The 14,495-nt window shown below is 41.8% G+C and overlaps 1 protein-coding gene across 2 annotated transcripts in view; it reads left to right on the top strand.

The window, feature by feature from the left end:
• The window catches only part of LOC117067205, a 52,873-nt gene extending 40,183 nt beyond the window's left edge, over positions 1-12,690 (top strand). The window contains exon 4 of one of the 2 annotated variants that reach the window (XM_033183437.1): positions 12,309-12,690. In XM_033183437.1, coding sequence (XP_033039328.1) covers positions 12,309-12,395 — 87 coding nt within the window. In that variant the 3' untranslated portion in view covers positions 12,396-12,690. Of the gene's footprint in view, positions 1-7,123; positions 7,365-12,308 lie in introns of those variants that run through there. The other variant, XM_033183441.1, reaches the window with a different exon arrangement.
• Positions 12,691-14,495: the final 1,805 nt, after the last annotated feature.

Genomic DNA, 14,495 nt, shown 5'->3' with positions numbered 1-14,495 from the left:
TTTGTATTTTTAGTGTAGACGGGGTTTCACCATGTTGGCCAGGTTGGTCTCGATCTCCTGACCTCGTGATCCCCCCACCTTGGCCTCCCAAAGTGCTGGGATTACAAGCATGAGCCACTGTGCCCGGCCACTACTGTGTATTCTTAAGATACATACATGAAAGATTTTGTAAAAGGAGAACACAAATATAATAGGACTAATTAAACAGATATTATCCATATTTAATTTTTTTTTAAACAGCATTGACATGTTTTGTTTTGTTTTGAGACAGGGTCTTGCTCTGTTGCCCAGGCTGGAGTGCTGTGGCCTGATCATGGCTCACTGCAGCCCCTACCTCCCAGGCTCAAGCAATCCTCCCACTTCAGCCATCTGAGTACCTGGGACTACAGGCATGGACCACAATCCTCAGCTAATTTTTTTGATTTTTAGTAGAGATGAGGTCTCATTATGTTGCCTAGGCTGATCTTGAACTGCTGGGCTCAAGCAGTCCTCCTGCCTTGGCCTCCCGAAGTGCTGGGATTACAGTGAGCCACTGTGTGCCTGATCAGTGACATGTTTCTTTGTGTCCCATGCCATAGTAAGATCATATGACTCTTCCTGTTTTCTAATCTGGTAACACTCCTCCTAACTGCCTGCAGCCTTTGGGACATGTTTTATTTCTTTTAGATAGTGGGAGAACTGTAGACAATCAAATATAAGATCCAGTTAGACCTGCAGTTCTGCCGTTGTCAAGCCTGTATTACACTGATTCCTGTTGTCATTCCAATGTGGTATCAAACTCAATATCCTCACAACAAAAACATTTGAGCCTGGAATACTTAGAATTTTATACTAACTAGCCACAGCAGGTGTTTAGGCTTGTAGAAATTAGTTTATAGCTCTTCAAAAATGTCCATCTACTTTATTTTTATTTATTTTTATTTTTTATTTTTTATGGAGGTTTGCTCTATTGCCCAGGCTGGAGTGCAGTGGCGTGATCTCAGCCTGCTGCAACCTCTACCTCCCAGATTCAAGCAATTCTCCTACATCAGCCTCCCGAGTAGCTAGGACGACAGGCATGCACCACTATGCCCAGCTAATTTTTGTATTTTTAGTAGAGATGGGGTTTCACCATGTTGGCCAGTCTGGTCTCGAACTCCTGACCTCAGGTGATCCACCTGCCTCAGTCTCCCAAAGTGCTGGGATTACAGGCGTGAGGCACCGCGCCTGGACCAAAAATGCCCATCTACTTTGCGTCTACAGGCTTGTTTTGGTGGAGCAGAAATGTGTTTATCAATCAGGTCCTTTGCATCTTATGTCCATAAGGTATAAATCTATCTTATAGACTACCAATGTCTAAAATGTCTGTCATTTTTAAATGCTTGGAAGTACCTTGGATATCACCAGAAGTTTAACTCTTCTTTCTAAGGGAAAATGCTTTAAAAGCCCAGAAATAATTCAAACTTGTGAAATCAAAGTTGGATTCAAAATAACATAGTTTTAGTAAAGAAATTAAGGAAATCCTATTTAATTTGGCTGTTTTTCTGGTGGATTTTTTTTTTAACTCTGAAGCAGTCTTATTTCCAAAATATAAGTCACTTTGTTTTACTGTATGAATATTCTGTCACAACCTACACATGGCATGGAACATCTCTGATGCAGTCAGTTCATCCTTACAGCCTCTTCACAGATCATCAGAAGGTTTTGGAGAAAGAACAAATTTCTGCATTACTGTAATCCCTTTCTCCATTCTCATCCTTAATCCTTAATGTATTTCCAAATTAGAAAAGAACATTCTTTTTATCTCGCCCTTTCAGAATGTGATTTAACAGCAGGTCAAGATTTTAACATCTTTGCTGTGGATAGCAACAATGAGAAGCATTTTGGAAGCACATGTCTAAGCTATCTCCTTGCATTTCTATAAAGTAAAAAATTTGGCCAGGCACGGTGGCTCACACCTGTAATCCCAGCACTCTGGGAGGCCAAGGCAGGCGGATCACCTGAGGTCAGGAGTTTGAGACCAGCCTGGCCAACATGGTGAAACCCCATCTCTACCAAAAATACAAAAATTAGCCCAGCGTGGTGGCAGGCACCTGTAATCCCAGTTATTCTGGAGGCCAAGGCAGGAGAATCTCTTGAACCTAGGAGGCAGAGGTTTCAGTGAGTTGAGATCTTGCCACTGCACTCCAGCCTGGGCCACAGAGTAAGACTCCATCTCAAAAATAATAATAATAATAATAAAGTAAAAACTTTTAATAAATTGCTTCTGCACATTTTGGAGAAACTGAGAAGTGACCTCAAACTTCCATTATGAGGCTGGGTTTGGTGGCTCACGCCTATAATTGCAGCACTTTGGCAGGCTGAGGTGGGCAGATCACCTGAGGTCAGGAGTTTGAGGCCAGCCTGGCCAACATGATGAAACCCCTTCTCTATTAAAAGCACAAAAATTACCCGGGCATGGTGGCACGTGCCTGTAATCTCTGCTACTCGGGAGGCTGAGGCAGAAGAATCACTTGAACCTGGGAGGTGGAGGTTGCAGTGAACCGAGGGAGACTGTCTCAAAAAACAAACAGACAGAGGACACAAACAAATGGAAGAACATACCATGCTCATGGATAGGAAGAATCAATATCGTGAAAATGGCCATACTGCCCAAGGTTATTTATAGATTCAATGCCATCCCCATCAAGCTACCAATGACTTTCTTCACAGAATTGGAAAAAACTGCTTTAAAGTTCATATGGAACCAAAAAAGAGCCCACATTGCCAAGACAATCCTAAGTCAAAAGGACAAAGCTGGAGGCGTCACGCTACCTGACTTCAAACTATACTACAAGGCTACAGTAACCAAAACAGCATGGTACTGGTACCAAAACAGAGATATAGACCAATGGAACAGAACAGAGTCCTCAGAAATAATACCACACATCTACAGCCATCTGATCTTTGACAAACCTGAGAGAAACAAGAAATGGGGAAAGGATTCCCTATTCAATAAATGGTGCTGGGAAAATTGGCTAGCCATAAGTAGAAAGCTGAAACTGGATCCTTTCCTTACCCCTTATACGAAGATTAATTCAAGATGGATTAGAGACTTAAATGTTAGACCTAATACCATAAAAACCCTAGAAGAAAATCTAGGTAGTACCATTCAGGACATAGGCATGGGCAAGGACTTCATGTCTAAAACACCAAAAGCAACGGCAGCAAAAGCCAAAATTGACACATGGGATCTAATTAAACTAAAGAGCTTTTGCACAGCAAAAGAAACTACCATCAGAGTGAACAGGCAACCTACAGAATGGGAGAAAATTTTTGCAACCTACTCATCTGACAAAGGGCTAATATCCAGAATCTACAAAGAACTCAAACAAATATACAAGAAAAAAACAAACAACCCCATCAAAAAGTGGGGAAAGGATATGAACAGACATTTCTCAAAAGAAGACATTCATACAGCCAACAGACACATGAAAAAATGCTCATCATCACTCGCCATCAGAGAAATGCAAATCAAAACCACAGTGAGATACCATCTCACACCAGTTAGAATGGCAATCATTAAGAAGTCAGGAAACAACAGGTGTTGGAGAGGATGTGGAGAAATAGGAACACTTTTACACTGTTGGTGGGATTGTAAACTAGTTCAACCATTATGGAAAACGGTATGGCAATTCCTCAAGGATCTAGAACTAAATGTGCCATATGACCCAGCCATCCCACTACTGGGTATATATCCAAAGGATTATAAATTATTCTGCTACAAAGACACATGCACACGTATGTTTATTGCGGCACTATTCACAATAGCAAAGACTTGGAATCAACCCAAATGTCCATCTGTGACAGACTGGATTAAGAAAATGTGGCACATATACACCATGGAATACTATGCAGCCATAAAAAAGGATGAGTTTGCGTCCTTTGTAGGGACATGGATGCAGCTGGAAACCATCATTCTTAGCAAACTATCACAAGAACAGAAAACCAAACACCACATGTTCTCACTCATAGGTGGGAACTGAACAGTGAGATCACTTGGACTCGGGAAGGGGAATATCACATACTGGGGCCTATCATGGGGAGGGGGGAGGAGGGAGGGATTGCATGGGGAGTTATACATGATATAAATGATGAATTGATGGGTGCTGACGAGTTGATGGGTGCAGCACACCAACATGGCATAAGTATACATATGTAACAAACCTGCACGTTATGCACATGTACCCTAGAACTTAAAGTATAATTAAAAAAAAAAAAAACAGACAAAAAAAACCACAAAAACTTCCATTATGAAAGCCTCAATATCATAGGTCAGTAAATCATCCCTCATCTCATGATATTGTGTACAGGTGTGCAGGATTTAGCAGGTGGGATCTTTTTTATTTTTTAGTAAGAAGTTTATAGACTGAATGATATTTGCTAGAATTTGTGTTTGCCCTGTCGGCTGACTATGCAAGATGAGATGGGCCAGGTTTGGTTTGTATTTGGATAAGATACCATCAATCTTTTGTCTTACGTTTTTCTGTGAATTTGTTAGAAAATCTGCATAGACAGTAAGGTGAACAGTTAAATTTTTGTTTGTTTGTTTGTTTGCTTGTTTTTGAGGCAGAGTCTTGTTCCATCACCCAGGCTAGAATGCAATGACTCAATCTCGGCTCACTGAAACCTCTGCCTCCTGGGTTCAAGCAATTCTCCTGCTTCAGCCTTCCGAGTAGCTGGGATTACAGGTGCACACCATCATGCCCGGCTAATTTTTGTGTGTGGAGACAAGGCCCTGCTATGTTGCTCAGGCTGGTCTCAGACTCCTGGGCTCAAGTTATGATTTACCCATCTCAGCCTCCCAAAGTGCTGGGATTACAGGCATGAGGCACCACACCCAGCCAAAACTCCATTTTTCAAATTACAGTACCTGAGAGTGGAGGGGATCGTTTTTGGTATTGCTGCTGTGATCGGATGGATTGCCTGATGTGTTGTGGAAAGCATGATATGGCAAAATCAGAACTCTTTTGCTCCTACAGGATATTTCAGTTGCAACCTTGGAATCAGGAAATGTAACTTGACTTAGTCTCAGAGCAATCAAGGGAACAAATGATAAGTCCTATTCATTTGCGTGGCATGCCCAAGCTGCAAAGAAGGTCCACTGTGCACTGGTTACCACTTCAGCTCATTGCATCTTGGGGCTGGACTTTTACCAATGACCCAAGTCCTGTGAAACAGAACACTCACATACACAAGTTACCGACGCAGGTTTATTACTTACAGATAGGCAGCAAGGGAGAGCAGAAGCACAGAATTCATTTGGAGCTGGTCCTTGATATGGTTTGGATATTTATCCCCTCTAAATCTCATGTTGAAATGTGATTCCCAGTGTTGGAGGTGGGGCCTGGTGGGAGGTAATTGGATCACGGAGAGGGATCCCTCTTGAAGGGCTGCATGAGTTCAGTGAGTTCTCACTCTGGTCATTCACATGAGATCTGATTATTTAAAGAGCTTAGCACCTCCCTCCTCTCTCTCTTGCTCTCACCATGGGACATGCCTGCTCCTTCTTCGCCTTCCGCCCTGACTGTAAGTTTCCTGAGGCCCTCACCAGAAGCAGATGTTGACACCACACTTCCTGTATATGCAGAATCATGAGCCAATTCAGCCTCTTTTCTTTATAAATTATCCAGCCTCAGATATTTCTTTATAGCAATCCAAAAATGGACTAACACAGAAAATTGGCACTGAGGAGTGGGGTGTTCCTATAAAGATATCTGAAAATGTGGAAGTGGCTTTGGAACTGGGTAATGAGCAGAGGTTGGAAGAGTTTGGAGGGCTCAGAAGATGACAGCAAGATGAAGGAAAGTTTGGAACTTCTTAGAGACTTGTTAAGTGGTTGTGACCCAAATGCTGATAAACGTATGAACAGCAAAAGCCAGGCTGACAAGGTCTTGGAAATGTGGAAGTCGTTGGGAACTAGCGTAAAGATCACCCATGTTATGCCTTAGCAAAGAACTTGGCTGTATCTTATCCAGGCCCTAGGGATCTGTGGAAGTTTGAACTTAAGAGTGATGACCTAGGGAATCTGGTGGAAGAAACTTCCAAGCAGTAAAGCTTTAGGAAGTGGCATGACTTCTTATAATAGCCAATGATCATATATGGGAGCAAGGAAATGACTTAAAGTTGGAGCTTATATTTAAAAAGGAAATAGAGTGTAAAAGTTTGGAAAAATTGCAGCTTGGCCATGTGGCAGAGAAAGGGAAAGTTCAGGAGAGGAATACAAGCAGACTGTGGAGCAACTACTAGCTGGAGAGATTAGCATGACTAAAAGGAGCCAAGTGCTAATATCCAAGACAACAGGGAAAAGACCTTGAAGGCATTTCAGAGACCTTGGAGATAGTCCATCCATCACAGGGCCTAGGCGGAAAAAGTGGTTTCAGGGGCCAGACCCAGGGTCCCACTGCTCCTCACATTCTGGCTGCTCCAGCTCCAGCTGTGGCTAAGAGGGCCCCAGGTACAGCTTGGGCCACTACTCTGGAGGGCACAAGTCATAAACCTTGGTGGTTTCCTTATGATGGTAAGTCTGTAGATACTCAGAATGTAAGCATGAGGGAGGCTTGACAGTTTCCACCTAGATTTCCAGGATGTATGGAAAAGCTTGGGTGCCCAGACAGAAGCTTGCTGCAGGGGCAGAGCTCCCTCAGAGAAACTCTACTAGGACAACGCTGAGGGGAAATCTGGGGTTGGAGCCCCGCAGAGTCCCCACCAGGGCACTGCCTAGTGGAGCTGTGGGAAGGGGGCCATCACCTTGCAGACCCGAGAATGGTAGATTCACCCGTGCTTGAACCCTCTGCCTGGAAAAGCTGCAAGCACTCAAGTCCAACCCATGAGAGTAGTCATGTGGACTGCACCCTGCAAAGCCACACGGGCAGGGCTGCCCAAGGCTTTAGGGGCCCACCCCTCACACCAGGATGTAGGACATGAAGTCAAGGATTATGTTGGAGCTTTAACATTTAATGTCTGCCCTCTAGGTTTCAGACTTCCATGGGGCCTATTATCCCTTTCTTTTGGCCAATTTCTCCCTTTTGGTATGGGAATGTTTACCCAATGCCTGTACCACCATTGTGTCTTGGAAGTAAATAACTTGCTTTTGATTTTACAGGCTTATAGGTAGACGGAACTTGGGCTTGAGTATCAGATGAGACTTTGGACTTTGGATTTTGGACTTGATGCTGGAACAAGTTAAGACTTTGGGGGACTTTGGGAAAAGATGATTGTATTTTCATACAATCATGGGAGTGGATCCCTCATGAATTGTGTCATCCCATGGTAATGAGTGAGTTCTCACTCAAGTTAGTTTATGCAAGATCTAGTTGTTTAAAGGGCCTGGCACCTCCCCTGCCCCCCCCGACAGACTTGCTCCTGCTCTCACCATGTAATTCATCTGCTCCCCTTTTGCCTTCCACCATGACTGTAAGCTTCCTGAGTCCCTCATCAGAAGCAGATGCTGGCACCATGCTTCCTACACAGACCACAGAACCATGAGCCAATTAAACCTCTTTTCTTTATAAATTATCCAATCTCAGGTATTCCTTTATAGTAGCACAAAAGCTGCCTACCACAGTCCTCCAAAACTCAGGAAAGCTCCATATGGTGGCTAGAATCTCATCTGTGCATGCGTCACTTGCACCATAGTAGAGGGACCTGGAAACCAGCCCGCCCTGGGTTTTATACTCTGGAGATATGGTACTTGCTGAGCCAAAACATTGAAGGTCATCTTGTTTTGAGGGGGACCTGGAACAGAACCTGAGCTGTCCCAGCCAGTTCTTCCTTATCTCAGGGTATTACTCTCCCAGTACATTCTACACAATTATTCTTGAGAACTACAAGTAAAAAAGAAGGGAAAATCAATTCCGTCCAAGGCCACCTGGAGAACTGTCCTGAACAAGCCAGTTCAGCAGATGTCACTTCTGGCCAAGGATTGGTGTCTTTTTGGAAAATAAAAAACCTTTTATTGATGTAGAAGTACTTGCCCGTCTTATCCTAGACTTGTGAGATTTAGTTTTCATGTGTGCTTTCATATGCCCAACTTCACTGTGCCCAAACCCAGATTCTTCTCTACATATTGCGGAATTCTGTTTTGGTTCTTCATGTACCCAATTCAATGTATGTGTCCTTCCATCTTTTGTGAAGATAATACAGTCAGTGATGTCATTGGTATTATATTGTATGGTAATCATTGGCATTGGTATTATAGTAATTCTTGTTTTCATTATCTGAACTCTAGAAAACATGGTCACAACATTCACAGTGTTAAAAGTTAAACTAGCATTATCTCAATCCATAGGCAAAATCAAAGGCAGACTGCTAAAGCCCCCGATTACAACCCACTTAAGTTGTACACTTAAGTCGCTTCCCTCAGAGAATTGCAATAATGACAATCCATTATTGTAAATGAAATATCCCAGTCGACATCTGCAGTCCTGTATCTTTTGTTAGCTTAACACCTAAATATTTCTCTCTTTTTTAAAGCAATGTAAATAGTATTGTGTTTCTAACTTGAGTTTTTCTATGTTCATTGCCCATATATAGAAGTATAATTAATTTTTATATGTTGATCTTATATCCTTTGATCTTGCTAAATTCATGTATTAGTCATGGAAGGTATTTTTTTGTATATTCCTTGGGATTTTCTTTGTAGAAAACCATGTCATCTGCAAATAGGAAGAGCAGTGGTGAAGTGCACATCTTGGCCTTGTTTCTGATCTTAGGGATGAGGTATTCAGTCTTTTACCATTAAGTATGATGTTACTTATAAATATTCCATAGATATTCTTATCAAGTCGAGGAAATTCCCCTCTACTCCTGGTTTTGGGGGAATTTTCTTAATGAATGGGTGTTAAATGTTTGTCAAATACTTTTTCTGCATCAATTTATTTGACCATGTGATTTTTTTTCTTCGTTAACCTGCTAATACAGTGGACTACACTGATTAATTTTCAAACCTTGAACCATCTTTACATTCCTGGAATAAATCCCACCTGGTCATGGTGTATAATTAATTATATAATACTGAATTCTGTTTGCTAATAATTTGTTAAGATTTTTTTCACATCTGTATTCATCAAGGATAGGTGTATAATCGTTCTTTTTAAGTTTTGTGGTTTTACATTCACTATTTATAAGCCAATATCCACCCCCCTCACCTTTAGATAAATAATAGCATGCCATACACACATACCTACACCTTGATTTTCTTCACTTAACAATATATCATGAGCCAGGTGTGGTGGCTCACACCTGTAATCTCAGCACTTTGGGAGGACAAGGCACGGAAAATTGCTTGAGTCCAGGAGTTTGAGACCAGCCTGGGAAACATAGGGAGATTCTGTCTCTACAAAAATAATAATAATTTCATTATTATTATTATATTATTATTATTATTCATTTATGAGACAGAGTCTCGCTCTGTCACCAGGCTGGAGTGCTATGGCACAACTTCAGCTCACTGCAACCTCCACCTCCTGGGTTCAAGCGATTCTCCTGCCTCAGCCTCCCAAGTAGCTGGGACTACAGATGTGCACCATCATGCCTGGCTAATTTTTGTATTCTTAGTAGAGATGGGGTTTCTCCATGTTGGCCAGGATGGTCTCGATTTCCTGACCTCATGATCTGCCCACCTTGGACTCCCAAAGTGCTGGGATTACAGGCATGCGCCTGGCCAAAACAATATTTTTTTAATAGCAGGACATGGTGGCTCATGCTTGTCGTCCCACTTACTTGAGAGGTTGACGTGAGAGATCTCTTGAGCCTGGGAAGTCGAGGTTATAGTGAGCTGTGATTGTGCCACTGCATTCCAGCCTGGGTGACAGAGTGAGACCTTGTCTCAAGAAAGCAAAACAAAACAAAACAAAAACAATATATCTTGAACAGAGTGAACTTTAAAAACAGAGCAGGGATGACATTATGGAAAACAGTAGAGTAGGAAGCTCCAAGAATTGGTCTATTTACTGAAGCAACCAATGGAATCAACTTTTTGGATCTCTAGAATCTAATTGAAAAAAAAAACTATAGTAACCAAAGTACTATGGAATGAAGAAAGAGACTGCTAAATAAAGCAGCATTTAAGGTCAGGCCATTGGCTGATGACTGAGATAACAGAAAACACTTCAGTGACCACACATGACAAGAAATGTAGTATTTACAAAGCTAGTTTGGAAAAGTCAATAAACAAATTGATGACTGCAGCCTGAAGTAAACAACAACAGCAAGTGGGGTGCAGAATCTGATTTCAGAGTTACCATCTTATAATATTCAGTGTGTCTAGTTTTCAAGAAAATAATTACAAGGCATACGAAGAAACAAGAAAGGCAATTTATAGAAAAGAGAAGAATAAATCAATAGAAACCATCCCATAAAAGTGCAGACATTGGACTTATTAGACAAAAACTTTAACTGTTTTAAATATACCCAAAGAGCTAAAGGAAACCAAGAGAATAATGTTTAAACAAACAGAGAATATCAATAAAGAGACAGAATTTATATTTTAAAAAAGAAACCAAATAGAAGTTCTAGAGCTGAAAAGTGCAATCGCTGAAATGAAAAACTTACAAGAGGTGTTCCTCAGCAGATTTAAACAGGTAGAATAAAGAATTAGCAAAACTGCCAGGTGCAGTGGCTCACGCCTTTAATCCCAGCACTTTGGGAGGCCGAGGCAGGTGGATCATGAGATCAGGAGTTTGAGACCAGCCTGACCAATATGGTGACACCCCGTCTCTACTGAAGATACAAAAATTAGCCAGGCATGGTGGCATGCGCCTGTAATCCCAGCTACTCAGGAGGCTGAGGCAAGAGAATCGCTTGAACCCAGGAGGCGAAGGTTGCAGTGAGCTGAGATCGTGCCACTGCACTCCACCCTGGGCAACAGAGTGAGATGCCATCTCAAAAAAAAAAAAAAAAGGAAAGAAAAAGAATTAGCGAACCTGAAAATAGTCAACTGGAATTATTCAGCCTGAAGGACAGAAAGAAACCAGAATTCAAAAAAGAGGCAGCCAGGCAGGTGTGGTCGCTCACAACTGTAATCCCAGCACTTTGGGAGGCTGAGGCAGACAGATCACAAGGTCAAGAGATTAAGACCATCCTGGCCAACATAGTGAAACTCCATCTCTACTGAAAATAACAAAAACTAGCTGGGTGTGGTGGCATGCGCCTGTAGTCCCAGCTCTTTGGGAGGCCGAGGCAGGAGAATCACTTGAACCCAGGAGGCAGAGGTTGCGGTGAGCCGAGATTGTGCCACTGCACTCCAGCCTGGTGACAGAGTGAGACTCTGTCTTGGGGGAAAAAAAAACAACAAACAGAGGGAGCCTAAGAGACCTGTGGAACACAATCACGCATGTCAACATATACGTTTTGGGAGTCCCAGAAAGAGAAGAGCCATGAGAAGAATGAATATTTGAAGAAATAATGGCCAACACCTTTCCAAATTTGATGAAAGATATGAATCTACCCATCCAAGAAGCTCAATGAACTGTACATAGGATAAACCCAGGGATCCGCAATGTGACACATTCAAATAAAATACAAGTCAGACCATGTCCACTTCTCTGCTCAAAATCCTGCAATAATTATTCATGTCACTTAAAGAAAAACTCAGTCTTACAGTATGCTTTGAGGCCCTTTATGATCCCTCCACCCCTGCCACATTGCCTTTCTGACCCTCCTCTCCTGGTACCCTGCCTCATTCCTTCTGCTCTCTCTCGCCACGTTGGTCTCCTTGCTGTTCTTCAGACTCATCAGGTACACTCCCACCTCAGACCCTTTGCACCAATTCTCCCCTCTGCCTGGAACACTATCTCTCACATGTCTTTATGGCTCTCTCTCTCACCTCCTTCAGGTCTTTGCTCAGAGTCCATCTTCTCAATGAAGACTCTCATAACTGCCCTTCCAATACCCAATCCTCCTCATTCTGTCCTACTTTTTTCTTTTGTTCCAGAGTTCTTATTACTTTCTAATGCAATATATACTTGACTTCTTTATCATGAATATTGTTTTTTGTCTGTACTACCTACAAGCTCCATGAGGTCAGGGATCTTTTTTTGTTCATTGTCGAATGCCAAGAACCTAGAACATTGGCTGGCATATGACAGATACTCAATGAATACTTGCTGAATAATTAGTGTGTGGTTTTTATGCGTTCTTGCAAAATATGTACATGTATTTTATGTAAACATAGTACATATTTCATTTATTCATTCAAATGCAATATAATTCTTACATTTCTCCTTCAGAACTATATTTCTAAAATCTATCCATGTTTCTATGTTTTGTATTTTGTTATTGTGGTGAAGTGCTCCATGGAGTGTGTCTACCACATTTTACCTCTCCATACTCCAAGAATGGACGTTCTCCCTGCTACCATGAGTAACATACAATGAACATTTTCATACATGTTCCTGTGTGAGGGTTCTACCAGGAGCAAGACGGCTGGATCATGAGGTATGTATGTATCAGAGAGTTCAGAAACAGATGCACATTTTGGCCAACATGACTCTAATCAGTTTTTGAATTGTTACCAATCTTATGGTTGTAAAGGACTACCTCATGGGTGTTTTAATGTACATTTCTCTGATTACTAGTGAATTTGAGCATCTTTTCCTATAGACACATGGGGTATATAGGTAATATCCTGAAAATTGCATGTTTGAATCTTTTGTCCTTTAATTAGGTTGCTATCTTTTTCCTTATTAAATTGCAAAAGTTTATACACAGTCTCAATGTTTCTACATATTCTCCTGTTTATTTTAGATATCATAAACCTCTTTTCTCATTCTGTATGTATCTATTCATTTTGTCTATGGTATCCTTATTTGAATTGAAACTCTTTATGTTAACATAAAATTTTTCAATTTTTTATCTTTAGAGATTGAAGACACTCCCTACCCTGGATTACAAAGACGGGACACTGCATTTTCTTCTATTTTATACTTTCACCCTTCTTTATTTTATTTTTTTTCTTTCTGAGATGTAGTTTCATTCTTGTTGCCCAGGCTAGAGTGCAATGGTGTGATCTCAGCTCACTGCAAACTCTGCCTCCTGGGTTCAAGCAGTTCTCCCGCCTCAGCTTCCCGAGTAGCCAGGATAACAGGTGTGCACCAGCACACCCAGCTTACTTTTGTACTTTTTTTTTTTTTTTTGAGACAGAGTCTCTCTCTGTCGCCCAGGCTGGAGTGCAGTGGCCGGATCTCAGCTCACTGCAAGCTCCGCCTCCCGGGTTTACACCATTCTCCTGCCTCAGCCTCCCGAGTAGCTGGGACTACAGGTGCCCGCCACCTCGCCCGGCTAGTTTTTTGTATTTTTTAGTAGAGACGGGGTTTCACCGTGTTAGCCAGGATGGTCTCAATCTCCTGACCTCGTGATCCGCCCGTCTCCGCCTCCCAAAGTGCTGGAATTACAGGCTTGAGCCACCGCGCCCGGCTATTTTTGTATTTTTAATAGAAATGGGGTTTCACCGGGCCAGGCTGGTCTTGAACTCCTGATCTCAAGTGATCCACCCACCTCAGTCTCCCAAAGGGCTTGGATTACAGGCATGAACCACCATGCCTGGCCTTTTTACCTTTCAGATTTAGAACTTTCATTTATCTGGAGTCCACCTTTGTATATGGTATTAGGTAGGGCTCTAAACTTTGTTTTCTTTCTTTCTTTCTTTCTTTCTTTCTTTCTTCTTCTTCTTCTTCTCTTCTTCTTCCTTCTTCTTCTTCTTCTTCCTTCTTCCTTCTTTCTTCTTTCTTCTTCTTCTTCTTCTTTGTTTGTTTGTTTTTATTTTTGAGACAGAGTCTTGCTCTGTCGCCCAGGCTGGAGTGCAGTGGTGTGATCTCAGCTCACTGCAACCTCTGCCTTCCGGCTTCAAGCAATTCTCTTGCCTCAGCCACCCAAATAGCTGGAATTACAGATGTGTGCCACCACACATGGCTAATTTTTGTATTTTTAGTAGAGATGGGGTTTCACCATGTTGGCCAGGCTGATCTTGAACTCCTGGCCTCAAGTGATCTGCCCACCTCAGCCTCCCAAAGGGTGGGATTATAGGCATGAGCCACCACACCCAGCCTGAATTTTGTTTTCTCTGAGTATCTGTTAAACAATCTGTCCTCTCCCCCACTGATTTGCAGTAAACCTTGGGTCTGTGACTGAACTCTTTATTATATGCTATTACTCTATTTGTTCTTAAACCAATGGTTGTTACCATGCCTTATGGTATGTCTTAATATCTGCTAAGTCCTCCCTCTTTACTCTTTGTTAAGATTGTCTCAGATATTTATTAATATTTACTTTTTCAAATAGATTTTAGAATCATTTTTTAAAGTTGACTACAAAACCAAAATAATTTTTACAAAGTCCCTCTATAGATCAATTTTGGGGGAACTGACATCTGAACAATATTGAGTCATTTGTCCTACTTTCTACACTTATTTAGGTGTTAATCTCTCAGAATTTTTTTTTGTAGTGTTCAGAGGACAAGGTTTATACATGTTTTAAGC

Source organism: Trachypithecus francoisi, unplaced genomic scaffold (genome assembly GCF_009764315.1).
Source record: "Trachypithecus francoisi isolate TF-2019V2 unplaced genomic scaffold, Tfra_2.0 Lachesis_group20, whole genome shotgun sequence".
Classification (NCBI taxonomy): Eukaryota; Metazoa; Chordata; class Mammalia; order Primates; family Cercopithecidae; genus Trachypithecus; species Trachypithecus francoisi.
The sequence above is the reverse complement of the archived record's forward strand: the minus strand, read 5'-3'. Positions and strand labels throughout refer to the sequence as shown.